Source organism: Urocitellus parryii, chromosome 3 (assembly GCF_045843805.1).
Source record: "Urocitellus parryii isolate mUroPar1 chromosome 3, mUroPar1.hap1, whole genome shotgun sequence".
Classification (NCBI taxonomy): domain Eukaryota; kingdom Metazoa; phylum Chordata; class Mammalia; order Rodentia; family Sciuridae; genus Urocitellus; species Urocitellus parryii.
Genome location: NC_135533.1, coordinates 219,346,680 through 219,373,737, shown reverse-complemented (window position 1 = coordinate 219,373,737; position 27,058 = coordinate 219,346,680). Strand labels below are relative to the sequence as shown.

Below are 27,058 nucleotides of genomic sequence, written 5' to 3'. Positions count from 1 at the left end.
CTCCCATCCCACCCCACTCCTGCTCTGCTCCGGGCGCTCCCCTTGTCCATTGCCAGCTTCCCCGGGCAGGTGTCTACCCTTCTGTTCATCGCACTTAGGGGAACTGCGCACAGCAGCTGGGGTGGTTCTGTTTCCTTTTGGTACTAGGGATCAGACCTCCGGGGCACTTCACCTGGTTTGTCCCGGCATGCTGCGATTACAGGCGTGGGCCACTTACCTGGCCCAGTGGGTGCTTAACAGTTAAGGGACTATTTCTCCACTTGTGGTGTCGCCCCCGTCCGGCGGGCTTTCTCCATACCAAGCGCCGGTTTTCCCAGCCTGGCAGAGTTGGATACAGAACTGTTTGCTGAATGACTAGTGAGCTTGAGCGCTGGTCAGGGCCTGGGGGAATTTCTGGACTGCCCAAGCTTTTCTGCGGCGATTGTCCACGGCTGGACAGAGTAAAGCCACTGGGCGGCTCCTTCTTCTGCCCCTTCCGAGACCTCCAGGCGCCATAGAAGCCCTCCTCCTTGAACCCTCCAGGTCCCTGGCCCCCCTCAACACTGAAGGGCTCCTCGGCCCCATTGGACCCTGCCCCTCAGCCCTCTGCCCACGAGGGTCTCCATCCTCTCATCTTCCATTGGGAGGATCTCAGACAACCCTCAGGAAGTATCCCCAGAGCTCACTGGACCCCCTCCTTCGCCGCCTTTCGGAGGAGCTCCGCCCTGTCCCCTCCGAGTGACCCCTCCCAGGCCCTTCCTCGCGCAGGCGCAGGGCTCCCGGCCGCGGCCCCCGCCCCCACCTTGCAGCCGAGGGGCGGGTGCGCGGTGTCCAAGACGGCCACGGCTCCATGGGGCTCCTGGGGCTCCTGAGCCTGCTGCACTCATCCTTCTTCGGGGACCAGGTAGGGTGTGGGGTCCGGGCTGGGTTTGAGGGTCCTGTCCTGGGCGCGACCAGGGTGGGGTCCGACCTGCGGAACCGCAGTCCCGCAGCGAGGGGCTAATGGACTAGCGCACAGACTTGATGGGTCGGGGGTCTCACGCAGTTACCCAGGAGACGGTTGTCAGGGAAACCGCAGTGGAGTTCGCACCGCGGAGAGCCCCTCCCTTGCACTGCAGGGAACCCCCCAACCCCGATCTGCGCAAGCGCAGGCTTTGCGGGGCGGCGGGGGGGGGCAGCCCCTCAGCCTCAGGAAGACCCTCTGACCCCTCCCCATTGCGCGCACACGCTCGCCGGAGAAGGGCCCATCAGGGCGCAACGGTGGGAGCGCGCGATATGGAGACAGCCAGGAGCAGGATGGAGGGGCTTGGCCACGCCCTGCACCTCCCTAGTCCTCAGTTTCCCCTCTGGGCCCCCAACTTGGGCCCACTTGGACCTTTACCAACGCTGACGTTCAGAACATTCCATCCCGCCAGGCCGAGCTTGCCGGCCTCCGTGGTGACCTGAGTTCTAAGGTTTAACATCCCCATCTGAGGGGAAACTGAGGCTGGGGTACAGCAATGAGTCCAAGGTCATAGGCCTCCAGCAAGGCCGGGGCTTGAGGGCGGGCACTGACCCTGGCAGGGGACACAGTCCGGGGAGCTATCCGCGGTGCTGACGAAGCAGGCGATGCGGGCTGGCCCCTGGGAAACAGACCACCAGTGAGGTCCGGTGTCAGAGGCGTCTTGACCAGCTGGCCCTCCTCCAGGGCAGCTCCTCATCACTGGTCAGGGCCCTGTCCTGTGCTTGCTGATGTCCTCCCTCGGCCCCACTTGCCATCCTGTCCTCAGTTCCTGGCACAGAGGAGATGGGGGGAAGTACTGGGCACCAAGGGGACAGGGACAGTCCGGTCAGACTCAAGAGGCCCCATGACATTCTGAGACAACCCCTGCAATATCCTGGACTGGGGCTACTAGTTGGAGTCCCCGGTGGGTGGGGAGAAAATTTCCCTCAACCCTACAAGCACTAGGGAGAGAGCCTGGAGACAGCCCCCCAGTCCCACCCACTGTGCAATGGAGGGGGGCCTTCTCTGGTCCCACAGATGCTGGGCCTCAAATCCCTGGGGACCGTGGGGGCCCCAAGACTCCTGTGGTTCTGAAGTGTCCAACGATGCCCACATCTGGCTGTGGCTCAAGATCTATAGGGCCAAGCGTTGTGCGAGGGTGTTCTAAAGATTCAGGTCCAACAGCATCTTGCCTTGGAGCGTCAGCCCCTGTATTCCCTCAGTCTTCCAGGCCCTGGCCACACCCAAAGGGGGAGGGAGGGAGGGAGGGAGGGAGGGTTGCATGAACTGTAGTAGCAACTGATTCCTCGCCCCAGCCTTAGTTTCCCAGTGTGTACCAGGAGGGGACTGGCCACTGGACATCACTACCATCCTCTACTTGAGAGAACCTTGGGGAGCTGTGACTTCTGAGACAGGGTAGAGGAGGTGGGACTTGTTTCCCCCACAGGCAAGAGAGTGACATGAGCTGGCACAGTGGTGCACACCTGCAGTCCTAACAACTCAGGAGGCTGAGGCAGGAGGGTCACAAGCAGCAGACAGGCCAGACAACCTAGCAAAACCCTATCTCAAGATTTGGGAAAAAAAAAAATCTTTTTTTAAGGGCTGGGGATGTAGCTCAGTGGTAGAGTGTCCCTGGATTCAATCCTCAGTCCTGGAAAAAGGAGAGAGAGACAGACACATCCAAGGACACAGCAGGAGCGGGAAGCAGAGCTAAGCCAGGGGCCTTGGTTCTGGTCTCACTCACCCAGCTCCAGCCCAGCCCATTCTGTTGTGGGCTCCTGGGTCCCTCATGGTCACCCAGGGGGTTCCCCGCTCTCTCAGCCCTCCATGGCTGGCCCTGGTCAGGCCCCATTACCCCTCCACTCTGTGGTTCCGACAGCACTTAACCATCCCCTGAATGGGCACTGATCTTCCCCAGCTTGGGATGCCCCTCCCCCTGCCTTAAGCTGGCCAACTCTTGCCCAAGGCCCTGCTCAGGGCAACCTACCCAGCCTTCAGGAAGAGCCCCTCTGCCCAGTGCATGCCCCTGCCAAAGTCCAACTATCTGAGACAGGTGTGTTCAGCTCTGGAGGCCCCCATGCACCTGGGCCTGGGCCTGCTTGGCTCCTGGCATTGCTGGCCCAGGGTAGGGTACTCAGGGGCTTCAGACTCAGCAGCTCACAGCAGAAGTTGCCCAGTGCCCTTGGTTGCTGCAGCCTGCAAAGGTGCAGACCTCTCTCCTTGCCTGTGATCCCTGCAGAGGAGGGACCTCACAGAGGAGAAAACTGAGGGACACAGTCAGTAGTTCCCCCTGGCACCCCAAATCCACATCTTCTGGTGCCAGCCGCCTCGTCTTTTCCTGTAAGCGGTGTCGGCACTAGGAAGGACTGTGCTCAAGTGGCAGGTCTGGCTCTGGTGTTAAGCCCTCAGGTAGCCTCCAGGGACACATTGAGGGTCAGCCACAGCTGGGGAGGGGCCACTGGGACCTCTGGTTTCTGCCTCCTTCCAGTCTATGGGGTAAATTCAGTTGGGGGAGGGACAGAGACATAGAAAGATAGAGACAGCGATGGAAAGATGTGCAGAGGGGGCCATCCCAGAAGATGACACACGGAGAGCCTGCACTCTGCTGAGGAGGAGGAACGGGGAGGAGTCCCCAGGCATTCCTCAGCATACCTGCCCATTCCCAGTCCCGCCCCCACCCAGCCAGGACCCTGGGGGAGCTCCAGCCGCAGGTCCCCATCCTGCCCATACACATCTGCAGGAGGCTGGGTTGGCTGCTGCCTCTGTCCCAGGACACTGCCCCCAACACACACACCAAGCTTTGGTGTTTGACTCAGACTCTGCGAATCCAGCAGCTGTGAGGTTTGAGAGGCTGCTTCTCCCTGAATTGCGGGGGACACTGGAGTCCTGGTACTCGGGACGCCCCCTTCCCTTGGGAAGGGATCACCCACCCCACCCTTCCGACACTCAGTCCCCGAGCCAGAGTGGAGGCCCGAAGCCCCGCGGCCATCACGGGTCCCCGCCCCAGGCCGCCATTGGCTGTTGCCATGGCATCAGCCCGTCTTCCCGCGCTGCCATTGGCCGCTGCGCCTGCATCCCGCATCCCGCATCCTCCCCCGCTTGCGGTGGTCTAGCCCAGCGCTGGGAGCCGCGGCACCGCCTGGCCAGGCCTGGATCAGGCTTTGTCCGCCCGGGAGCCCCTTGACCGTGCTGCGGAGACCCCGCTGTCACGGAGCCCACGCCCTGTGGCCACCCCAGCCCCAGATTTCTGGCGGGGCCCGCGGAGCTGTGCGAAGGGAGAGGCCCCAGGCCCAGGAGCCCCACCAACCCAGCTACAAGTAAGCGGTGCGTGTTCCAGAGGAGGGCAGGTTCCGCGATCCCTCCTGGCCTGGAGTCCCCAGCCTTCCCTCTGCCCGGCCTTCAGGGCACACTCAAACCTCCTACTCCCCAGTGGGAGCTGGAGGGAAAGCGGAGTCCCAGAAAGGCGTGCACAGCGGCACACCCACTCACGGGATTCACAGCGGACCCCCGACGTGACAAGAGGCCAGGGTGGGCAAGGGTCTGAGCAGGCTGCTGTGTGTCTTGGGGGTGTTGCCGCACCTTTCTCTTTGGGGTTTGGATTAAAGAAGGGAGATGAGCCCCTTTGGGCCTAGCTTCTGCACTTGTGTGGCCCTGGCCTGAAGGTGGCTCAGTTGCATCCACCCTAGTTACTGGTGTTTCCTTGTGGTGGACTCAGGCCCCAAGGAGGCCAACTGACACAACCTGGCGGTGAGGGGCAGGCAGGAGGGCTTCCTGGAGGAAGTTGTGCCTGGGGATGGCAGCAGTCAGGAAGCATGTGTGCAAGTGAAGGAAGAAGGTAGAGTGTCTCCTGGTGACGGTGTTTGTGAAGGTCTTATGGGGGCCCAGGAGGGATGGCTTGGGGTCTGTGATTTCCAGAGCTCCCTCTGGACGTGCAGGAGTGGACGGTGGGAGGCAGAGTGAGAGGAGTGCTGAGGCTGGGGCAAGAGCCCAGCTGGGCAGGGCCAGGCTAGAGTGAGGAGGAGTCCTGCAGCCGGCTGTGTGGCCGGGGCGTGCGAGGCTCTGTGCCAGGCTTTGTGCTCCTGGCTTCCGCTCGGCTGGTCATGGCCTGGTGGCTGGAGCCAGCCCAGGCTGGTCCACAGCTGACCCCCCTGAGTCTGGGACGCGCTGGGCGGCAGGATGAGGCTGTCATCCCTGGCTGTCTCCATTCCAACTGGCCCTTCTGCCCTCTGACCCTCCCACCTGACCCTGCCATCAGCCCGGGCTCCCCTCACAGGGAACAGGGTCTCGCCCTGCCTCGGACACTGCTGGGACTTCTAAGCACTTCAGGGACAGGGTCTGGGCTCCAGTCACCTGCCCACTGCCTCACTGCTTCTGTCTCCCCTGGGAACAGCCTAACAATGGTCCCCAAGGTGTGGGACCATGACAAGGAAGAAGTCAGAGAATATGGCCAGGCACACAGTCGGCCCCCCGCAGGCTGGGCGCCTGAGCACAGCCCTCTTCTGGGGCTGAGGCACTGGCCCCTCGACCAGGCGGCTGTACCCAGGGTGACCGGGGTGGAGGAGAAGGAGAATGAAGAGGCATGGCCAGGCCAGGCCACAGGCACAGTGGGCAGAGCTGATGGGGGCTCGGCTGGCAGGGGAGGGGTTCCAAGGAGGAGCTGGTGGAAGGGATGGATCGCCATTGGTGCTCCTCAGACAAAGGCGGAAGGAGGGGCAGGCGAGTGCTGATGGGAAGGGAACAAAGAGGGAGAGGGAGCTGCAGGAGGGGGCACTGGGCAGAGAGGGGTGGCCAGCCAGCGTGGGGAAGACAGCCAGAGGCAGAAAGGAGCAGATGGCAGTGGCAGAGCCAGGGGGAGGGACTCTGGGGCCACTGAGGCTGGCCAAGGGCAGAGGGGAGGGTGCCCAGCCAGGGAGGTAGCTACCACTGGGGGGGGGTGGCCTGCAGGGGTCCAGGTCCAGACCCTTGGAAAGGTCACGGAGGGCTGGAACCAATTGGCCCTGTGGTCTGCCTGCAAAAGCCTCCCCACCAGCACCTGCCTATGGCTTTCTTATGCATTACTCATTGACCTTCATGGTATTCTCACTGTCCGTCAGCTGGGCCAGCTAATCTGTCCACCTATCGCTCTGGTGATCAGCCTCTGGGCAGGCTGCATTTCTGCAGCGGAGAGTCCTGTCTGGAAGTCTCTCTGGCTGCGTCTGTGAGCTTGTGGCCTCGGGCTGGCTAGCCCATCTACTGGTTTAGTCTATCAGCACCTTCAGTGTCCATCTGTCCATCTGCTTAGCTGTCAGCACAGGTGTCCAGAAGACTGCAGTGGAGGGGCAGGTATTCTGGGTGTCTGAGCGCCCATGGAATGGCCCTGCCCTCCCTCTCCTCTTCTCACCCTGTGTGTGTGCCCCCAGATGCCCCAGCGCAGCCTCTCCCACCAGAGATCCACACCCCCATGGGTAGGAGGGGCTCAGTTCTTGGGCTGTCCACAGGCCACAGAGGCTGAGCCCTCTGATGCTGTGGCCCCAGGTGCTGCAGGAGCTGAAGATGACCAGCTCGATGGCGTCCTATGAGCAGCTGGTGCGGCAGGTGGAGGCCCTGAAGGCCGAGAACAGTCACTTGAGGCAGGAACTTCGGGACAACTCGAGCCACCTGTCCAAGCTGGAGACGGAGACCTCAGGCATGAAGGTGGGGGCTGGACGGAGGGCAGGGCTGGGTCACAGGAAGAGCAGGAGCACTAGAGCCAGGAGGCAGGCGGGCCTGGGTGGCCTGGGTGGGCGCTCTGCCCAAGGCTGTTGTCCCTGCCGCAGGAGGTCCTGAAGCGCCTGCAGGGGAAGCTGGAGCAGGAGGCGCGGGTCCTGGTGTCTTCGGGGCAGACCGAGGTGCTGGAGCAGCTGAAAGGTGAGGGTGGTGCTGGGCCCGCCCACAGGGAGCTGGGGCTGGGGCCAGGAGGGGCTCTGACCTGCGCCCTGTGCTCCTGCCCACCCAGCTCTCCAAATGGACATCGCCAGCTTGTACAACCTCAAGTTCCAGCCACCTGCCTTGGGCCCGGAGCCCACTGCCCGGACCCCAGAGGGAAGCCCGGTCCACGGCTCTGGGCCATCCAAGGACAGCTTCGGGGAGCTCAGCCGGGCCACCATCAGGTTGCTGGAGGAACTGGACCGGGAGCGGTGAGAGGCTGCGGGAACCTGGCCTGGGCACCGCCAACCCTCTGTCCACTGCCCCGCCTGCAGAGCCCCACGGCTTCTGTACCTGGCCTCCTCAGAGTCGCTCCTCCAGCCCAGCTGACCTGGGTGGGAGGGCAGAGGCTGTGGGACTCCTGGCAGATGCCCCCAGGGTCCCCAACAGTCAGGCGTCTCTAGGGACCAATGTGTCCAATGCCAGGGCTCAGAATCAGGCCTGCAGCCAGGGTGCGTCAAGGCAGTCCTTGTAGAAAGAGGGATGTGGCCCAAGAAAGCTGGGCCCAGGCCCAGCTGGCCCCGCTGGGTTGGGGGAGTCACGTGGGGCACTGTCCGAGCAGCCTTCAGATGAGCTCAGAGCCCCCAGCCCGCCCAGCTGCAGACTTCCCTGTAAAATGGGAACTGGAGGGAGATGAGCAAGCATCTGAGAGGTGCAGAGCCCGGGCAGCCCCCGGGCAGCCCCAGCCGTGTCCCCAAGGCCAGGAGTCTAGAGAGGACTTGCCTCCTCTTCTCTTAGCCAGTTTTCTGCACCCCAACCCAGTCCTGGGAGCCCCTCGGGGAGATATTGCCATACTGCCTTAATCTTAGTGCCCAAGAAGTGATGATAAAATCAAAAGAAACAGGGCTGGGGCTGGGGCTGGGGCTGGAGCTGGGGCTGGGGCTGGGGCTGGGGCAGAGTGCAGAGCGCTTGCCTGGCACATGCGAGGCCCTGGGTTCGATCCTCAGCACCACGAAAGAATAAATAAACTAAATTTGTGTCCATGTATAACTAAAAAAAAAATGTTAAAGATTTGTTAAAAAGTTAAAAGAAACACCTCAAGTACAGCGGCAGCCCCCTCTGCCAACCGCCCCCAGGTGCTTCCTGCTGAGCGAGATCGAGAAGGAGGAGAAGGAGAAGCTCTGGTATTACTCACAGCTGCAGGGCCTGTCCAAGCGCCTGGACGAGCTGCCGCACGTGGAGACGGTGAGCGGGGCTCGGGTTGGGATGAGGGCCACCCGGGGCGGGCCGGCAGGGGGAGGCCCTGGCTCGGGCACCCCTCACGGCAGCCCGCCCACCCTTCCCAGCAGTTCTCGATGCAGATGGACCTGATCCGGCAGCAGCTGGAGTTCGAGGCGCAGCACATCCGCTCGCTGATGGAGGAGCGCTTTGGCACCTCGGACGAGATGGTGCAGCGCGCTCAGGTGCGGCGGGGCCACCTGCCAGCGGGGGATCCGGGGCAGAGATGAGTGGGCGGGGCTGCCAGGGGAGGAACCCCAGAACGGACTTCTGAGGGCGGGGTCTGACTCAGGAGGCGGAGTCAGGGTCAGGGTCCTGCCAGGGAGAAGGCCTCAGGGCTGGAGGCGGGGTCGCCCTGTGTGCGGGTGGCAGCGTGTTCTCTCCTCCCCTGCAGATCCGCGCTTCACGCCTGGAGCAGATCGACAGGGAGTTGCTGGAGGCACAGGACCGGGTGCAGCAGACGGAGCCCCAGGTACCAGAGGAGGGAAACCGGGGTCCAGCGGGTGGCGGGGCTCCAGGCTGCCTGGGGACCCCCAGCACCTTTCTGGAGCAGAGGAGTCAGTCTGCACCCCCACCCACATTATCATGGGGGAGAAGACAGCATCAGCAGACTGGGTGCTTTGTGGGGGGCACCCAGGCTGAACCCCGGCCTGGTTGCTCCCTGCAGGCGTTGCTGGCAGTGAAGTCAGTGCCAGTGGAGGAGGACCCAGACACGGAGGTCCCCACGCACCCTGAGGACGGCAACCCTCAGCCAGGCAACAGCAAGGTGAGTCGGAAGAGGAAACCAGAGGGGTGGGCAGCCAGTTGGGGTGAGGTGGACCCAGCAGGTGGAGCCCTCCCCGTGTCCATCCGTCCCTCTGGTAGAGTTGGGAGAGTGGCTCCGGAGTGGCGCTTGAGGTGAAGCTGGAGGGCCAGCATGTGTGCTGCAGGCCTGTTGAGGTGGGGGCAAGACGGCCCAGCGAGGCCCGTCGGGTGGGCATTTGGCTCTCCTGGACCAAGGGCATCTCTGCAGTATGTGTGTGCCCCGCATGTCCTCCATCTACACCCAAGGTCGTGTTTGGGTGCCTGCAGGGGAGGAATGTGGCTTTGCCAGCAGTGCCCCTGGCCGGGGTCCCAGGACTCCTGCTTCTTCAGGGGAGTCATACAGCAGAGAGTGGACAAGTGGACTGTCTGGGGTGCGGGAGGCAACTGGATCTCCACCATGACACTACCCTTGCCCGGTCCTCACCCTAGGTGGAGGTGGTCTTCTGGCTGCTGTCCATGCTGGCGACCCGCGACCAGGAGGACACAGCTCGAACGCTGCTGGCCATGTCCAGCTCACCCGAGAGCTGCGTGGCCATGCGCCGCTCAGGCTGCCTGCCGCTGCTCCTGCAGATCCTCCATGGCGCCGAGGCAGCGTCCGGGGGTCACAGCGGGACCCCTGGGGCGCTGGGTGCCAAGGACGCACGCATGCGAGCCAATGCCGCGCTGCACAACATCGTCTTCTCACAGCCGGACCAGGGCCTGGCGCGCAAGGAGATGCGCGTCCTGCACGTGCTGGAGCAGATCCGGGCCTACTGCGAGACCTGCTGGGACTGGCTGCAGGCGCGGGACGCGGTGCCCGAGGGAGGCGGCCCCGGCAGCAGTGAGTGTGCACCCTCGGGTTTCCACAACACGGAACCACTGGCCGGGGGCCCTTCTTGATGCATGCTCTGCCTTAAGGGGCCTGTTACAATTTGTTAAAGAAGACTCGGACTCTGGGTGGAGACACCAAGGGGGCGGAGGGTGGATAATCCCCCAGGTCAAGGGCACATTTTGATTGCTATTTTCTGCAGCTGATAGGACAGCATAGGACAAAGGCGCAGCTAAAACGTGTGGCGAGCGCCAGGCATATCCATCTTCCTATGCAAGGCCTGGGCGACCTCCTGGGCACTTGAGAGTGGAGGCCAAAGGGGCTGCCGCTCTGGCAGCGCCCAGCAGGTCCAGCTTGCCAAGCTCCCAGGATTCTTGCAGGCAGGCGGGCACCTTCAGGGGTCACCCAGGGGCGTTTCTCTGACCCCTCCCTCCTCTACAGCCCCGGTCCCCATCGAGCCTCAGATCTGCCAGGCCACCTGTGCGGTGATGAAGCTGTCTTTTGATGAGGAATACCGCCGTGCCATGAATGAGCTAGGTGAGTGTCCCCTAAGCTTTTTCTGGGAGCCTCGTCCAGCCCCGGCATAGCTGTTGGACCAAGGCTGGGTCATCTAGGTTTGTCTACTTTGAGTGGACAGTGAGGTCCAGAGAGGGACAGAACTCCCAGGACTCACAAAGCACCTGCTGCGACTGAGCAGTCATCCTGGGTCCTTGTCCCCATGAGGTTGCACACTGTCACACTGTTCTTCCTTCCCCGGTGGCCTCTCAGCCTCCTGCCCAGAGCAGGGTCTCAGTGGGAACTGTCCTGGGGTTCACATCTGGGTCTGGAGGAAGTCCAAAGGTGAAAGACCCCAGTTAGTGCACACAGCGGGAGCTGTCGGGCAGCTGTGCTCTGGACCCAGGGGGGTCTTGACCGTGTGCAGTTTTAGCTTGCTTGCTTCTTTGTCCTGATTTGTTGTGCTGGGGACCAAACCCAGGGCCTCACATGTTCCAGGCAAGTGCTCTACCACTGACCACGTCCCCAGCCTGCGCATCAGCTCTGGGGCACCACAGCTTTCTCTGTCAATAGCAAACGAATTAGAGGGCTGGGGTTCAGCTGGACAGCATGTGCCCAGCCTGCAGGAGCCCTGGGTCCATCCCCAGCATTGGGGGGTCGGGGATGGAGAAAGAAAGAAAAGAAAGTAAGAAAAAAGGAGGAAAGAAAAAAGAAAATGTCATGTAGGTGGGTGTGACAGCTCAGGCCTGTCATCACGGCCACTCGGGAGACTGGCAGGAGTGTGGAAAGTTCAAGACCACCCATACAACTCAGTGAGACCCTGTCTCCAAATAACATGAAAGCTCAGTGGTAGAGCATCCCTGGATTCAGTCCCCAGAAGCGAAAAAAAAAAAAAAGGAAAGGAGAAATGAAAGAAAAAAATTAAAATTAATGGAAACAGAACAGAAAATATCAAAGGTCAGAAATCCCAAGGGCCCTCTCAGTTATACTCTGTTTTACAAAGTGAGATACAACTTTACACCTGCAGATGGTTCAAACATTCAAGTGTTTCATAAAATCTCATGGTTAAAGGAAATTGGGGTGAGCTTTTTGGAGGGGTATTGGGCAACATTAGACACATGATAAAGTCTGTTCACCCTTTGAATCACCATCCCTTTCCCAGCCAGGATGTACAAGTTGCCGAAAAACAAAGGCAACACCCAAGTTAAATAAAATCAGAAAACCAGAAATAACTGAGTGTCTGACGGTAGGAGATTGGCTAAATACATGGCACATAATTCAGCTGTTACAATTCTCGCCAGGTACAGTGGCACACACCTGTACTCCCAGCAGCTCGGAAGGCTGGAACAGGAGATTCAAAGCCAGCCTCAGGAACTCAGTGAGGTCCTTAGCAACTCAGCGAGACCCTGTCTCAAAATAAAAAAAATAAAAAGGGCTGAGGATGTGACTCAGTGGTTAAGCACCCTTGGGTTCAATCCCTGATACAAACAAGGGGGGCATTTCTCAAAGTGGGGTTCTTTGGGGTTCCTGAGACCATTCTGGGAGATCCATAGGCCTCATGATTTGGGAAGTAACATGGAGATAGGACTTTTCCTTTGCATTCTTCTCTCTCGCTGCGACAGTGTTCAGCAAGGCTCTCTGGGAGCTCCTGATAACCACTGGGCTGTGAGTTCTGGGGTTTATTAAAATCCACTTTAATATTTAGTACCGTAAATATTGAGGGTTATAAACCACATAACAAATTTGTTTGGATCCTCAAAAAATATCATGAGTCATAGGGGTACTGAGACCAAGACACTTGCCTGTCGCTGGGGCAAGTGAGAACCTAGCCTCTTGTTCTGTTTAGGACTCCATGTAGGAGGCTAATCCCCAACAGCTGGATGTTTAGGTTAGCACCAGCAATAACACTGCCACCCACAGCCCAGATCAGAGGCTTTTTCCATATCTGTATTTTCTTTCCTTCATATGAGTTCCCTGGAGTGAGATTTCCAGATTAAATATCATAAAGGCTTAAGAAGAAGCTTCCCCCTTCCCAAGTCCGAATACATAGATCGTCTTTTGTAAGTTGCGATACATAACATAAAATGTACCATCTTCCCCATTTCTAAGCAGACAACTTGATGTCACGCACATGCACAGGGCTGCAGAGCCACCACCCCCACTGCTCCCTCCCCAGTGGGATGATGCAGTCCCTTTCAACACCAAGGGCCCCTCCCAACCGTTCCTTCTGTGGGTCTGAGGTTGCGCAGCTCCCTGTGGATGGCGGCGCCTGTCCTTGCGTTTGGACAATGCTGCCGTGTACCCGGGGCACACCTTTCCCTTCAAGAGTTTTTATTTAACTTATTCCCTCAAAGGCCGTCCCCGAAGGCTGGAGAAGGCCCAGAGCTGCCCGTCACACCTGCCGGGCACTGGGGAAGGGCTCTGGGTTTCATTGCAAGGCTTCCTCCCTGCTTCCCAGGGACTGCCCCCCATGCCCACTTACTCTCCTGGGAAGCTGAACCTGCTTTCCTGGTGAGGGGCAGTGTGGCTGGACAGTCACCCCACAGGGCTCCGGGAGGTAGCTCCCCGCCTGCTGGTCTGGGTCTTCCCTGGGAGAGGGAGGCTCCCTTCCTTCCCAGGGGGAGCTGGGGACCTTGGTCCCCGCAGAGGGTGGCTCTTGTCTCGGGGGCCAGCCACTGGGGCATCTGTGCCCTGAGCAGGGGGCAGACAGGCAGGTGTGGCACTGAGCCCCAGGGACCCACCAGCCTGTCAGCAGGGATGGGAGGGGATGGGGGTGCTGGACTTCCAGCCCGGTGGCCTCACTGGCCAGCCTCGCTGGGTCCTCGCAGGTGGGCTGCAGGCAGTAGCAGAGCTGCTGCAGGTGGACTATGAGATGCACAAGATGACCCGGGACCCGCTGAACCTTGCCCTGCGCCGCTACGCCGGCATGACCCTCACCAACCTCACCTTCGGGGACGTGGCCAACAAGGTACCCAGGGATGGTGGGCGGTGGGGTCCTGGCTGCCCCAGCCAGGGTTCCCGGGACCATCTTGGCCTCTTCCCACCTCTGGCCAGCCTCAAGAAGGGTCAGGATGGTCACTCCCAACTTACAGACGCGAGACAGAGGCCAGAGAGGGCCAGGGCTGAAGGGCATGCTGACCTAGGCAGTGTCCTCTGCACTCCAGGCTCCACGCCTGCCGGAGGCCTGCGCTCACGGCTCTCAGGGGCCTCTGGCTCTGGGAGGCCCGCGCCTGCCCCTGTCCCAACAGTGAGGTGCAGCTAGGAAGGGGGCGGCTTCCTCAGGCCTCTGCCCCGTCGCTGTGATGGTGACTGTCCTATGTCACCCCCAACAGGCCACTCTGTGTGCGCGTCGGGGCTGCATGGAGGCCATCGTGGCCCAGCTGGACTCGGACAGCGAGGAGCTGCACCAGGTGGGTGGAGCCTGGCGGAGCCGGGGCTGGGGCTCTCTGCAGGCCCCAGGGGCAGGCTCTGACCTGGCTTGGGGTGTGGGGCTGCTTGGGTTCCACCGCCTCTGCCTCCATCTGCCCCAGGTAGTGTCCAGCATCCTGCGCAACCTGTCCTGGAGGGCGGACATCAACAGCAAGAAGGTGCTGCGGGAGGTCGGCAGCATGACCGCACTGACGCAGTGTGTCCTGCGGGCCTCCAAGGTGGGCACTGGGGAGGGCCCCTGCGGGGGAGGGAGACACTGGCCACAGGCAGTGAGCCCCTGGCCTGGGCAGGGTGGGTCCAGCCAGACTCGCTCAGCAGGCGGTCCAGCCGAGCTGGACCTGGAGTGGCCAGCTCTGTGGTTTGCAGGCCCATGGAGCTGAGTTTAGGAATCTTACTGTGGCTGGAAAACGGCCCCTTCTGGCCCTGGCCGGACTGACCCCGCTCCCTGTGCCCAGGAGTCCACCCTGAAGAGCGTGCTCAGCGCCCTGTGGAACCTGTCGGCCCACAGCACCGAGAACAAGGCGGCCATCTGCCAGGTGGACGGCGCCCTGGGCTTCCTGGTGAGCACGCTCACCTACCGGTGCCAGGGCAACTCCCTGGCCGTCATCGAGAGCGGCGGCGGCATCCTGCGTAACGTGTCCAGCCTCATCGCCACCCGCGAGGACTACAGGTCAGCCCCGCCCCGCGGTCCCGGGGTGCAGGCCGGGGAGGGTGGACAGAGAACCAGTGCAGGTGATCGGCGCCCCCACAAGGCCCCAGGGACTCAGGGCGCAGGGCGGGTGAACCCCGGCGTGACCTGGGTGTCCTCCCGCTGCGACACACTGAGCTGGGAGAGCCCCGGCGCTGGCGCAACCCTCAGCACCGCGCAAAGATGAACGTTTGAAATCTCCTGGTTAAAGTTAAGGATGGCATTCCTCGTTAAGGAGGGATGACATTCGTTTGGTGCCGGGGATTTCAACCAGCGGTGCCTTACCACTGAAAAATAATAAATACCAAATTCTCACTGAATTGCTGAGGCTGGCCTCAAACTTGCATCCTCCTGTCTCAGCCTTCGGGTCACTGGACTTACAGGCCTGCACCGCTATGCCAGCCCGAAATATTTAATTATTTCAAAATATTTATTTCTGGTGCTGGGAATCAGTCCCAGGGCTTCTCACATGCTAGGAGAGCCCTCTATCACTAAGCTTTACCCCACCCCAAATATGTTTTATTTAATAAATAATATCTATTATTTATGAAAATAGAATATATATTTAGTTATGTTAGTATATCTCAAATACTGCATGGGATATACTTGTACTAAAATGCTAAAATATTCATTAAACTAAAAATTATTACTTGTTAAGTAATATTAATAAGTGACATCTCCGTAACATCACTATTTAATAAATAATATCAATAAAATACCTATGATTTATGAAAATCAAATTTAATTTTAGCTACATTAGTACATCCTGAATACCGGATGGTACATATTCCCACTATTATTTAAACCAAAATGTATTATTTGGGAGCTTCGGGGGGCTGAGGTGGGCAGATGGCGAGTTCAAAACCAGCCTCAGCAACAGCAAGGCACTCACTGAGACCTGTCTCTGAATAAAATACAAAATAGGGCTGGGGTGTGGCTCAGTGGTGGAGCGAGCGCTTGCCCAGCACAAGGTGGGTCACAAGGTGTCTTGTTATCTACAACTAAAACCATTAAAGGAAGAGACGGGCTGGGATGTGGCCCAGTGGTTAAGTGCCCCAGGGTTCAATCTCCAGTACCCCCCTCCCCAAAAAAGTGGTCTCTGGTCCCCAAGGCCTGGCGGGCGGGGCCTTCAGGGCTGACCTCCCTCCCCCTCAGGCAGGTGCTGCGGGACCACAGCTGCCTGCAGACGCTGCTGCAGCACCTCACCTCGCACAGCCTGACCATCGTGAGCAACGCCTGCGGCACGCTCTGGAACCTCTCGGCCCGCAGCCCGCGTGACCAGGAGCTCCTGTGGGACCTGGGCGCCGTGGGCATGCTGCGGAACCTGGTGCACTCCAAGCACAAGATGATCGCCATGGGCAGCGCGGCTGCCCTGCGCAACCTGCTGGCCCACCGGCCTGCCAAGTACCAGGCAGCGGCCACGGCCGTCTCCCCCGGCACCTGTGTGCCCAGCCTGTACGTGCGGAAGCAGCGGGCGCTGGAGGCCGAGTTGGACACCAGGCACCTGGCACAGGCCCTTGGTCACCTGGAGAAGCAGGGCCTGCCTGAGCCTGAGACGGAGCCCACCTCCACGAAGCCGCTGCCGTCCCTGCGTCACTTGGACGGCCTGGCCCAGGACTATGCCTCGGACTCGGGCTGCTTTGACGACGATGATGCGCCCTCCCTGGCGGCCACGGCCGCCGCCGCGGAGCCGGCCAGCCCAGCCGTACTGTCTCTGTTCCTGGGCAGCCCCCTCCTTCAGGGACAGGCCCTGGCCCGCACCCCACCCGTCCGCCACAGCAGCAGGGAGCCTGAGAAGGAGGCTGGGGGGGAGGCCGCGGTGGCAGCCAAAGCCAAGGCCAAGTTGGCGCTGGCGGTGGCCCGGATCGACCGGCTGGTGGAGGACATCTCCGCCCTGCACACCTCTTCCGACGACAGCTTCAGCCTCAGCTCTGGGGACCCAGGGCAGGAGGCGCCGAGGGAGGGCCGGGCCCCATCCTGCTCGCCTGGCAGGGTCCCCGAGGGGGGGAGGAGGGAGGCTGGCAGCCGGGCCCACCCATTGCTGCGGCTCAAGGCCGCCCACGCCAGCCTCTCCAATGACAGCCTCAACAGCGGCAGCACCAGCGACGGGTACTGCCCCCGGGAGCACCTGCAGCCCTGTCCCCTGGCTGCACTGGCCGAGCACCGTGAGGACCCCCCGAACGGGCAGGTGCGGCCCAGCCGGCTGGACCTCCACCTGCCAGGGAGCCAGGCTGAGCCACCTGCCAGGGACATCGCAGCTGCTGAGGCCCGCATCAGGACCATCAAGCTGTCGCCCACCTATCAGCATGTGCCACTGCTCGAAGGGGCAGCCGGGACAGGGTCCCGGCCCCTGGCCCAGCCTGGGGCCTCCCCGGGGGCTCGAAAGCAAGCCTGGATGTCGGCAGACGGCCTGAGCACGGTGCCCGAGAAGCTGGCGGCTGCCCCGGTGCCCGTGGCCAGCAAGGTGCTGCAGAAGCTGGTGGCCCAGGAGGGGCCGCTGTCCCTCTCGCGCTGCAGCTCACTGTCCTCACTGTCCTCAGCCGGCCACCCTGGCCCCAGTGAGGGTGGCAACCTGGATGATAGTGACTCTTCCCTGGAGGGGCTGGAGGAAGCTGGCCCTGGGGAGGCCGAGCTGGATGGGTCATGGAGGGGCCCTGGGTCCACCTCGCTGCCAGTGGCCATTCCCGCACCCCGCCACAGCCGCGGCCGGGGCCTGGGGGTGGAAGATGCCACACCATCCAGCTCTTCAGAGAACTGCGTGCAAGAGACACCCCTGGTGCTGAGCCGCTGCAGCTCAGTGAGCTCGCTGGGCAGCTTTGAGAGCCCTTCCATCGCCAGCTCCATCCCTAGCGACCCCTGCAGTGGTCTGGGCAGCGGCACAGTCAGCCCCAGTGAGCTGCCCGACAGCCCCGGGCAGACCATGCCACCCAGCCGTAGCAAGACACCGCCGGTGCCGTCGGGCCAGCCCGAGGCCAGCCAGTTCAGCCTGCAGTGGGAGAGCTACGTCAAGCGCTTTCTGGACATTGCCGACTGCCGCGAGCGCTGCCGGCCGCCCTCTGAGCTGGACGCGGGCAGCGTGCGCTTCACAGTGGAGAAGCCAGACGAGAACTTCTCCTGTGCGTCCAGCCTCAGCGCGCTGGCTCTGCATGAGCTCTACGTGCAGCAGGACGTGGAGCTGCGGCTGAGGCCGCCCGCCTGCCCTGACCGGAGTGGGGGCGGGGGCCATCGCCGCCGAGACGAGGCCACTGGGCGCCCAGAAGGACCAGCACCAGGAGGCTCTCGAGCCCGTGCAGCTGCTGACCAGGAGCTGGAGCTGCTTCGAGAGTGCCTGGGGGCCGCTGTGCCAGCTCGGCTCCGCAAGGTGGCCTCGGCTCTGGTGCCTGGCCGCCGGGCGCTGCCAGTGCCCGTCTACATGCTGCTGCCTGCCCCAGCCCGGGACGATGACTCTGGCACCGACTCGGCTGAGGGCACACCTGTCAACTTCTCCAGTGCTGCCTCCCTCAGCGATGAGACCCTGCAGGGTCCCCCCAGGGCCCAGTCCCGGGAGGCGGCAGACAGGCAGAAACCCACAGGTCCTGCAGCCCCCACCAGGCAGGCAGCCGGGCACCAGACCAAGGCAGGGGGCATTGGCAAGAGCAGGGAGCAGTCCTGGCGCACAGGCAGGAATCGGGCAGGGCTGGAGCTACCCCTCAGCAGGCCCCTGAGTGCGCACTCCGACAGAGAGGCCTCGCGCCAGGGCCGGTCCAGCGGGGATGGAGGGCTGCAGTCGCTGTGCCTCACGACGCCCACCCAGGAGGCTGTGTACTGCTTCTGCGACTCTGATGAGGACCTGGAGCCGGCGGCCACAGCTCCAGCCCCCCAGAGGGCATCTGCTATACCCCGCGCTCTAAAACGGGAGGGCCTGATGGGTAGGAAGGAGGCCCGAGCCCCATCCAAGCTCCCCTCAACTGTCCCGCCACCCGCAAGGGCCCAACCCAGGCTGATCGCGGATGAGACGCCCCCCTGCTACTCCTTGAGCTCCTCGGCCAGCTCCCTCAGTGAGCCTGAGCTCTCCGAGCGGCCAGCCAGTGGTCCACGAGGTCAGGAGCCAGCAGTCACCAAGGACCCAGGCCCGAGCAGTGGACCTGAGAGCTCGCCAAGCCCCCGGGCCGAGGAGGAGCTACTGCGGAGGTGCATCGGCTCAGCCATGCCTAGGCGGCGGCCCCAGGCATCAGGTCCCCGGCGTCGCAAGCCCCGAGTCACCCGGCTGGACATCCGGCCAGCAGAGGTACCTCAGGGGTGCAGTGAGGAGGTGGCGGGCTCAGACCCAGCCTCGGACCTGGACAGCGTGGAGTGGCAAGCCATCCAGGACGGGGCCAACTCCATTGTCACGTGGTTGCACCAGGCCGCGGCAGCGGCCACCATGGAGGCCTCCTCAGAGTCTGACTCCCTCCTGTCCTTGGTGTCTGGGCTGTCAGGGGGCCCCACCCTGCCGCCCTCCAAGCACAGGAAGGGGAGACAGCCCGGAGCAGGGGCCAAGGTGGGCAGTGCCCAGCGGCCAGAGAAACGGGGCCTGTCCACCAGCAAGAGCAGTGGGAACCCCCGCTCACCCGCAGGCCCTGAGAAGGGGCACCCCGCTCAGAAGACTGTGCCTGAGGGGCCTGCTGTACTTCGGGGTCGCACAGTCATCTATGTGCCCAGTCCTGCCCATCGAGCCCAGCCCAAAGGCATCCCTGGCCCCCGTGCCACACCCAGGAAAATGGGGAACCCTGGCCCCACACAGCCAGAGGCCAAGGCCAAAACCTCCACCCCTGGGCAGCAGCGGTCCCGGAGCCTGCACCGGCCTGGCAAGAGTTCAGAGCTGGCGGAACTGAGCCGCCCACCTAGGAGCGCCACACCCCCTGCCCGCCTGGCCAAGACCCCATCCTCCAGCTCCTCCCAGACCTCTCCCGCCTCCCAGCCCCTGCCCAGGAAGTCCCCTCTGGCCACCTCGGCTGCAGGTCCCCTGCCTGGCCCCGAGGCCACCTCGTTACCCAAGACGCCTGCTCGGGCCCTTCTGGCCAAGCAACACAAGACACAGAAGTCGCCCGTGCGGATCCCGTTCATGCAGAGGCCGGCTAGACGGGGGCCGCCGCCGCTAGCCAGGGCAACCCCAGAGCCGGGTCCCAGGAGCCGGGCGGCAGCCGAGGGAGTCCCGGGGACGCGCGGGGGCCGCCTGGGCCTCGTGCGCGTGGCCTCGGCCCGCTCCAGCGGCAGCGAGTCCTCTGACCGCTCGGGATTCCGGCGGCAGCTGACCTTCATCAAGGAGTCTCCGGGCTTGCTGCGTCGACGCCGCTCCGAGCTGTCCTCAACAGAGTCCGCAGCCTCTGTCCCCCCAGGCGCTTCACCCCGCCGCGGCCGGCCCGCGCTCCCGGCGGTGTTCCTCTGCTCCTCGCGCTGCGACGAGCTGCGGGCGGCCCCGCGGCAGCCCCCAGCCCCTCAGCGCTCCCCCGCCGCGCGCCCGGGGCCCAGCCCCGGCCCCAGCCCGCGCGCGCCCCGACGCACCAGCTCCGAGAGCCCGTCGCGCCTGCCCGTGCGCGCGTCCGTCCCGCGGCCCGAGGCGGTCAAGCGCTACGCCTCCTTGCCGCACATCAGCGTGGCCCGAAGGTCCGACGGCGTCGTCGCCGCGTGCCCGGCCCCCGCCGACGCCACTCGCCGCAGCAGCGACGGGGAGGCCAGGCCGCTGCCCAGGGTGGCGGCGCCGGGCACCACGTGGCGGCGCATCCGGGACGAGGACGTCCCGCACATCTTGCGTAGCACCCTGCCCGCCACCGCCTTGCCGCTCAGGGGCGCCTCGCCCGAGGAGGGCCCGGTCGGGACCCCGCAGCGCAAGACCAGCGACGCTGTGGTGCAGACGGAAGAGGTGGCCGCCCCCAAGACCAACTCCAGCACCTCTCCGAGTCTGGAGAGCAGAGACCCACCGCAGGTCCCCGCGGGCGGCGCCGCCGGCCTGGGCAGCGAGGTGGACGGGCCCGGCTCCGCCAAAGCATCTGCCACCGCCTCCTTCGTCCACGAGGGCCCGGGGGTCGCTGTCGGGGGCTTCCCGGCCAGCCGGCACGGCTCCCCCAGCCGCGCCGCCCGGGTCCCACCCTTCAACTACGTGCCCAGCCCCATGGCCTCGGTGGCTTCCAACGACTCGGCGGTAGAGAAAGCGGCGGCCACCGCCCCTGCCAGCCTCCTGGAATAATGGCCTGGGCCGGCGTCCAGAAATCTCTCCTGGCCCTGCGGCCGGTCTGGCTGCCACCCGGCCCGCTCTGTAGATGCTCTGAGCAGGCTGTGCAGGGCCACCGCCTCGCCCTCAGAGCTTCCGCCCGAGTTCACAGCAGCCTCGCTTAGGGCAGGACCTTGCTTGTGCACCGCGGGGCTCCAGGGGAAAGGCTCGCCCCTGACCACCGAGCGCACGCTAGGCCCTTGGGCCCAGGTCGGGCGGGAAGGGAGAAGCTCTGCGGGTCACTAGCACAGCCCTCAAGCCGCCTCTGCGGAGCCACCGGGCCGAGGCTCACCTGGGGGCTAGGTGGGACAGCCTCTGGGTCGCACCTGGGCGATCCTCAGGAGAGTAGGCAGTGTCCCCCAAGGTGTGGGGACCAGCTGGGGGAGGGTGGCTTGACTGCCTACCAGTGGGGCCAGGCATCTGCCGTGCAGGGTGAGGCTGTAATCACTGCTTCTGGTAATTTGTTAATGACGGCTTGGCTGGCTTGTTTGCCTTCCGAGCCCAGCTGTGAGGGAGCCCGGTGAGGGTGGGCTGAGCCCCACAGACTGCAGCTCTGGAAGCTGGGAGCAGCCGTCCTGGGGGCTGCCACGAGAAGACTGGCCCCGGCACCGCGGGGGATGACGATGGGGGCCAGGCAGGCCTCTGCAGACAGAAAAGGTGCCGGGGAGGGCTGACCTGTGTCCACCACTGCCAACTGTCAGGGGCCCTTCCACTCCTCAAGGAGGAGCTGGCCACCAGCCGAGCGGCCCTGGTGGTCAGGAGTCAGAACCAGCCCTCATGGATGAGGAGGGGAGAGTCCCTGGAGGCGGCTGTGGCTTAGGACCTGTGCTTTAAAGGGGGGGTGTCACTGGGAGCTCTTCCTCAAGGACGGCTGCTGCCCCTGCTGGTCCTGCCTTCCATTTCCTCTCCTGCACTATGCATGCAGGGGTGGCCCTAGGCCGGGCCGACGTCCAGGTGGGCTTTGGGGTGGGGTATGCAGCCTGGGTACCAAGGTGCCAGATGCGTCGGGGGATACAGGGAGCCTGGGGGCCACAGTTGCTCCAATCCAGCCCCAGCTGCCTGGTGGTAGAGAAGCTAACGGGGGGCCCCAGGAGCCAGGTCTCGGGGGTCCTGGGCCAGTGTGTGCGGAGGCACCAGGGAGGCGGTGTTCCACCAGCTTGGGCATCTTCCTGCAGAGAGAGCCAGCGACCTCTTTCCTGCAGGACCCGACTCTGCCAGAGGACCTGCTGCTGAGCCATCTGTGGCGGCAGGTCCCCAGGGGCAGGTGCTGTTCCGCAGGCTGGGCAGCTGGGTGGGAGGCGCTCTGAAGGAACCCCCTGCCCACCATGGGCACCACGGTCCCTCCTTGGCAGGTCCCCAGCTGCGCTGAGGTCAGGGAGGAGGCAGACATCAGTCCCCCCCCCCATGCCCCTCTGTGGGGGTTGGCAACTCCAGGAGCCTCCAGGACCCCACCCTGGAGATGAGGCACCCCGTCCTCCCCACACACCAGCGTCTTCTCCAAAACACGGCACCCCCAGGGCCCACCTACCCAGGACGCTGGGCAGGATGGCCGTGCTCCCACACCCCCAAACTGCAGTCCCAGCGGCAGGTGCTGGGGACATGCAATCCCCACCCCTAGAACACTGCCTGCCAGGCCAGGCTTCTGAGTCTCTGGAGCCAAGGCCCCGGGTGGCTGCGAGAGGGGACTTCGGCCTGCTGTGTCGGAAACCTTGTCCCCAGCTGTAGCCTACCTGTCCTCTCATACCTGCCACAGGCAGCTGGGCCCTGGCGTGGCCTGTTGGTGAGGGGACAGCAGGAGATGGACTGCAGCCTTCCCAGCTCAAAGGCCAGGTGCCCACAGGGCCGCCTGTGCCTCAGTCTCTCCACGTGGGCCCTGGGGGGCTCCCAGAGCTACCTCTCAGGCGAGCGGTGGCCACTGTGATGGGAGGCTCCCGGGTGCTGACCTCTGCCCTGGACACAGCTCCCACCACAGCTGGTACATAAGGGGCCATGTGCTGCCAGCTGCTACCTCCTGCTGGGCCCCCTACCAAGCGGCCACTGTTGCTTTCTGTGTCCCCTTCAGAGGCAGGAACAGCCACAGGGCATCCTTCTGCCCAGGGAGGAGGTGACGGCAAGAGCCAGAAGGGCAGCTGGTGGCGTGGACCATCAACCCCAGGCTCTGGAGCACTCTGGGGCCAGCCCCGGAGAACTGAAGACGGGGCCCACGGTTGGAGGGGATGACCCCCACCCCCACCCCTCCCCAACCTGCAGCTGGTCACCGGCTCTTGCTGCTGCCAGCTGGGTTCCAGCAGCAGGCCTGTTACACACTTGTAAATAGCTCCGGCCGGCCCTGCCCACCCCACAGGTGAAGCCATCTGTCTGGCAGGACAATGCCCACCAGGCGTCCGCTTCCCTGCGTCTTGAATAAACTGCGCTGTGAACTGCCCTCAACTGCCCTGGTTCCTGTGCGGAGGATGGGGGGAGGGGGCTGTCTGTGCCGACCACAGGCCCCACGATGGGTCCCTGTGCTGAGCCAGGGGCCACGAGCTGAGTGGACATCTCAGGTCAGGTTCTGGAAGCCGGACCTAAACGTGGCGGTGTTTATTCAGAGACAGGGAAGGGTTGGCTGAGTGCCTTGGTCCCCTGGGGACAGTTCCCCAGGCAGGTGGCCCACCTGGGGCTTTGTTTCTGGTTCTCAGTCCTTGCTGCCAGCTCCAGTGTGCAGCAGGGCAGGGGTCCATTAAGGTGAACAGTACTGTCCTCAGCTGTCCAGGTAGCAAAGCTTTGGGGTGGGTGATCCACAAGAAATCCCCAAGGTTCAGTGTGGGCCCAAGACGGCTTCCGGTCAGGGAGTCTCTGGCTTCAGCAGTGACCCTTCACAGGGAGAGGTTCAGGAGACAGCGTGCCACTGGGGAACTGCGGGGAGGAGGGGCATGAGGCCAGGCTCCAGCCACCCAGCAGTGTTCCCTGCGGGACTGGGCGGTGCCCCACTCAGAGCTCCACACAGGTCCCTCTGAGGATGGGAGTCTCTGGCTTCAGCAGTGACCCTCCAACCCAGCCTCTACCTATCCCAGAGGACAGGGCCAGAAGAGACGGGGCACAGGGCCTAAGGACCCAGCCAGGCTCTGGGCAGGAGTGGCCAGCACGTCCCCTGATCGCAGGGACATAGTCCAAGTGTGGTTAGAGTCTCAGGGCTTCTCTCTGGGAGCCAGTGACCTCAGCAGCCCAGAGTAGTTGTGAGACCACCGAGGTCTGTGGCAGGAGGTGGGCCAGAAACTCAGGCTGGCTCCTGGGCCACATGATGCAGGCTGAGGGCCCACCTGGCTGAGCCAACACAGTCAACAGGTCAGTCCTGCACCCCAACCCCTGGCCAGGCACCTGGACCCAGGTGAACAGATAGACCAGCCCTTCTTGGGGAGCACACATTCCTGCAACCAGGTTCACAGTGCCCTGAAGGAGGAAGGAGGTGGCACTGCCCCAGAGGCTCATGTCCAACCAGAGGCCATTGTGAGTGGAGGAGGGGACAGAACCCCAGGGAGCATCCAACCTCTCCACCCTGTGTCCAGGCAGAGCCGAGACCACGGTGTGGGTCCTGCCAGCCCAGTGTCATGGGAAGACACCATGACCTGTAGCTGCCAATGAAGGAGAGAAGCACGGGTGGCCCCCGGTGCTGGAACCCAGATGGAATGCCAGCCTGGGGCACTCAGGTCCCCAGAGAGGAGCCAGAGGTGGTGGCATGAGGTGCTGCCTTAGACATGCAGGCCCAGGTCAGCCTGAGGAGGTAGCTGAGGTCCCTGGCAGCGCTGCCTGGGTCACCTGGCTGATGTCCCGCTCCAGCTCCTGGCCAGCTAACTGGAGGTCCTCGCGCTTCTGCCGCAGCTCCTCCCTAGCCTGCTGCAGCTGCTTGTTTGTGATCACATAGGCCCGGCTCTGCTGGTAGAGCTGCTCCTGCTGATCCTCAGGGTCCTTGGTCCTCCTGGAGGGGCCTGGAAGGTCTGTGGATGGACACAGAAGCCTCACTCACCAAGGAGCCCCAAATCACAGAATGTGATACCTATGGGCCTCCATGCACAGGGCAGCCACAGGTGGGCATCTGCATCTCACCAAGCTAACTACATGGCAGATGCAGACGCTGTGGGCAGGAGGGAGCTGAGCTGGCTCCCTCCCTGGCTAGGAGAGACCTCTTGGTTTTCACCTTGGCCACAGACTGGTTGCAGAAAGGCCCACAGGAAAGCTCAACCCAGGCCACTGGGTGGGCCTCCCTGGGTGGGCTCCGATTTCTGTCTTCAGACTGGGCTCTTGTGCCTGCTCTCTCTGGAAGCCTGAGCTGCAACATGCCAGCTCCTGCAGATGCCTTATGTGGTTCTGCAGCCACAGGACCCAGTGCTTCCAGAACTGCGGGTGTGGAGACACATTTCCCAGGGCCCCTTGCACAAGCAGCACATAAAACTCCCCTGCTCCCAGAAGGTACAAGACCATGGGTGCAGGACTGCAAAGGTCAGGTTTTGGGTACCATGCGACACGTCAGGACTCCCTCCAATCCTTCCTGTTCCTCACCTGCCCATAACCATCTGGATTCCAGCTCCAACACCCACCGCAGGCCAGGGAACACTAGCGTTTGGTTACAGGTCACTTTTTCACCATTGTTTTAGGTAAAAAGGGGGAAGGTCAGATGCAAACAGGATGGGACCAGCAGAAGATGCCCTTTCCCTCCAGTGAGCCCCTGAGCGCCCCTTCACTCTCCCTTGAACATGGTGCACCTCAGCTCCTGTGTGTGCTAGGTGGAACCTAGGGCCTCACAGGTGCTTCTCCTGGATTGCACCCCGGCCCTTTTTATTTTCAGGCAGGGTCTTGCTAAATTGCCAAGGTTGGCTGGAGCCTGGACCCTTCTGCCTCAGCCTCCTGAGCTACTGGGATAGGCTAACTGGTGTGCAGGCACAGGGGAGTGCCCCACAGTTCTGCAGGTCTGTTCCGACCCCTGTCGACAGTGAGAGCAGCTACTGGCCCAGGAGTGGAAAAACTGGCTGTGTACCCAAAAACTTTCTTCCACATATCTCAAAATATGCTCACCCCCACTGAAACACGTGATCTGCGATGTGGCTCAGGGTAGAGCGACTGCTCTGGGGTCCACCCCCAGCATGAAAAAAAAAAAAAAAGTGGAGATCCCTTCCTGGCTCCCGGCCTGAGCGGACCGGCGGCGCGGGCGGTGTGCTCCTGCAGACCCCGCCTCTCCCGCTGGGGCCCGGGACCGTCCCTCCCCTCTCGGGCCGGACTCCTTCTACCTTCCGGGGCCAGCGCGGTGAAGACGGGGTCCTGGGCCCGCGCTCCTCGCACGTCCTCCAGGATCTGCGCCACCGTGGGGGGCGCCGGGCGGGTGGGCAGCACCACGCGCTTCTTGGCCTTGGAGCCCATCCCTGAAGGCGGGAGAAGGGAGCACTGACCGGGCGTCCACCTCTCGCTGGGCGCGGACCGTTCCTCCCGCCCCGACCACTCGCACGCACCCGCCGCCGCCCTGCCGCGCCCTCCGGGGCCGCCCAGCTCTGGCCTTCCCTCGGCGCGACACCGCGGCTCGGCACCGCCGGGTTCCGCTCACCTCGACCTCCGTCTCCCCGCGAACCCTGGCCGCCCACCTCCACCGCCCGGGAACGCTCCCGCCGGCGCCGGAGCCGCCGCTACCACAGCACTTCCGCTTCCGGTCGGAGCTCGGGCCCACCCGACTCGCGACGCGCGCTTCCGGCTTCCTGGGACCCGGGCTCTTGGCCAGAGCCCGCCCCTTCTTAAAGGGGCGGCACCCTGGAGGAGGCCCGTGTGATCCGAGAGCGACCCGACGTGATGGGAGTGAGTGGAGTGTCCTCTGCTGGGTGACAGATCACCTGGAACTCGGGTTTATGTTCGTGTCACTGGGGGTAGAGCCCAGGGCCAAAGTATCCCAGAGCCACACCCCAGCCCTTTCCGAGACAGGGTCTCCTCCTGCCCAGCCTCCTGAGTCACTGGGACCACAGGCCGGTGGCCACAGGCTGGCTGGCCTCAGATTTCTACAGCCTCCTCCCCACCTGGGCCGGCGAGGGCTGGGTTGGAGAACAAAAGCAGCAGAGGGGGATGTCGTGTTTAAACAGCTTTATGAAGAGGTGACTTACACACCCCGAAGTTCACTCACCTGGTGTCTGTAGTGGTTCCAATTCAGGGTTTGGGTGCTGGGCTTTTTGTTGTATATTCAGAGTCATGCAGTCACCCCCACAGTCTGGTTCCAGAACATTCTCATCACCCCAGAAGAAAGCCTGTCCCCATGAGCAGTCACCCACTCCCCAGCCTAGCTCCTGCACCCATGATTCACATCCGGTCTCTGGACTCGCCTGTCACTGTCACACACTGTGGCCTTGTGTGTCTGGCTCTCAATGAGCATGAGGTCCTCAGGTCCATCCATACTGCAGCGTGTGTCCCCTGGCTCCTGCCCTGGCTGAGGGACACTCCAGGTGGATGGACATGGTGTCTGTCTGTGCATTG

The 27,058-nt window shown here is 63.0% G+C and overlaps 2 protein-coding genes across 5 annotated transcripts; one reads left to right on the top strand and one right to left on the bottom strand.

Annotated features, from left to right (window-relative positions):
* The first annotated feature begins 829 nt into the window (after positions 1–829).
* Positions 830–20,551, top strand: Apc2 (APC regulator of Wnt signaling pathway 2). Of its 3 annotated transcripts, none has more exons than XM_026413996.2 (15): positions 830–883; positions 6,476–6,634; positions 6,757–6,847; positions 6,936–7,116; positions 7,981–8,089; positions 8,194–8,307; positions 8,517–8,594; positions 8,790–8,888; positions 9,356–9,746; positions 10,176–10,271; positions 13,058–13,197; positions 13,562–13,639; positions 13,760–13,876; positions 14,114–14,328; positions 15,502–20,551. In XM_026413996.2, exons 1-15 carry the CDS (start codon positions 830–832, stop codon positions 20,549–20,551), a joined length of 6,972 nt encoding a protein of 2,323 aa, XP_026269781.2. The 3 variants fall into 3 exon arrangements, with proteins under 3 accessions (XP_026269781.2, XP_026269780.2, XP_026269782.1); XM_026413995.2 differs by having other exon boundaries at positions 8,191–8,307; XM_026413997.2 differs by lacking the exon at positions 830–883 and adding an exon at positions 9,877–9,886 and having other exon boundaries at positions 6,494–6,634; positions 9,356–9,718.
* A 2,573-nt stretch (positions 20,552–23,124) lies between these two features.
* On the bottom strand, positions 23,125–26,237 carry C3H19orf25 (chromosome 3 C19orf25 homolog). 2 transcript variants are annotated; one of them, XM_026413910.2, is made up of 4 exons: positions 26,056–26,237; positions 25,837–25,968; positions 24,371–24,549; positions 23,125–23,470 (listed from the first exon to the last, which is right to left on the bottom strand). In XM_026413910.2, the coding sequence occupies exons 2-4, from the start codon at positions 25,964–25,966 to the stop codon at positions 23,417–23,419; spliced, it is 363 nt and encodes a 120-aa protein (XP_026269695.2). In that variant the 5' UTR covers positions 25,967–25,968; positions 26,056–26,237; the 3' UTR covers positions 23,125–23,416. The 2 variants fall into 2 exon arrangements, with proteins under 2 accessions (XP_026269695.2, XP_026269694.2); XM_026413909.2 differs by having other exon boundaries at positions 26,148–26,237.
* Positions 26,238–27,058: the final 821 nt, after the last annotated feature.

What these genes read in the sequence shown, in the direction of transcription:
- C3H19orf25 (XM_026413910.2), bottom strand. Translation starts at nt 25,966, where the DNA reads ATGGGCTCCAAGGCCAAGAAGCGCGTGGTGCTGCCCACCCGCCCGGCG. An exon ending in CACCGCGCTGGCCCCGGAAG is followed by an intron (nt 24,550 to 25,836) that starts GTAGAAGGAGTC and finishes GTCCATCCACAG; the next exon opens with ACCTTCCAGGCCCCTCCAGG. An exon ending in TGGAGCGGGACATCAGCCAG is followed by an intron (nt 23,471 to 24,370) that starts GTGACCCAGGCA and finishes TCCTCCCCGCAG; the next exon opens with TTCCCCAGTGGCACGCTGTC.
- Apc2 (XM_026413995.2), top strand. Translation starts at nt 830, where the DNA reads ATGGGGCTCCTGGGGCTCCTGAGCCTGCTGCACTCATCCTTCTTCGGG. An exon ending in GGTGCTGGAGCAGCTGAAAG is followed by an intron (nt 6,848 to 6,935) that starts GTGAGGGTGGTG and finishes CTGCCCACCCAG; the next exon opens with CTCTCCAAATGGACATCGCC. An exon ending in CCGTGCCATGAATGAGCTAG is followed by an intron (nt 10,272 to 13,057) that starts GTGAGTGTCCCC and finishes GGGTCCTCGCAG; the next exon opens with GTGGGCTGCAGGCAGTAGCA.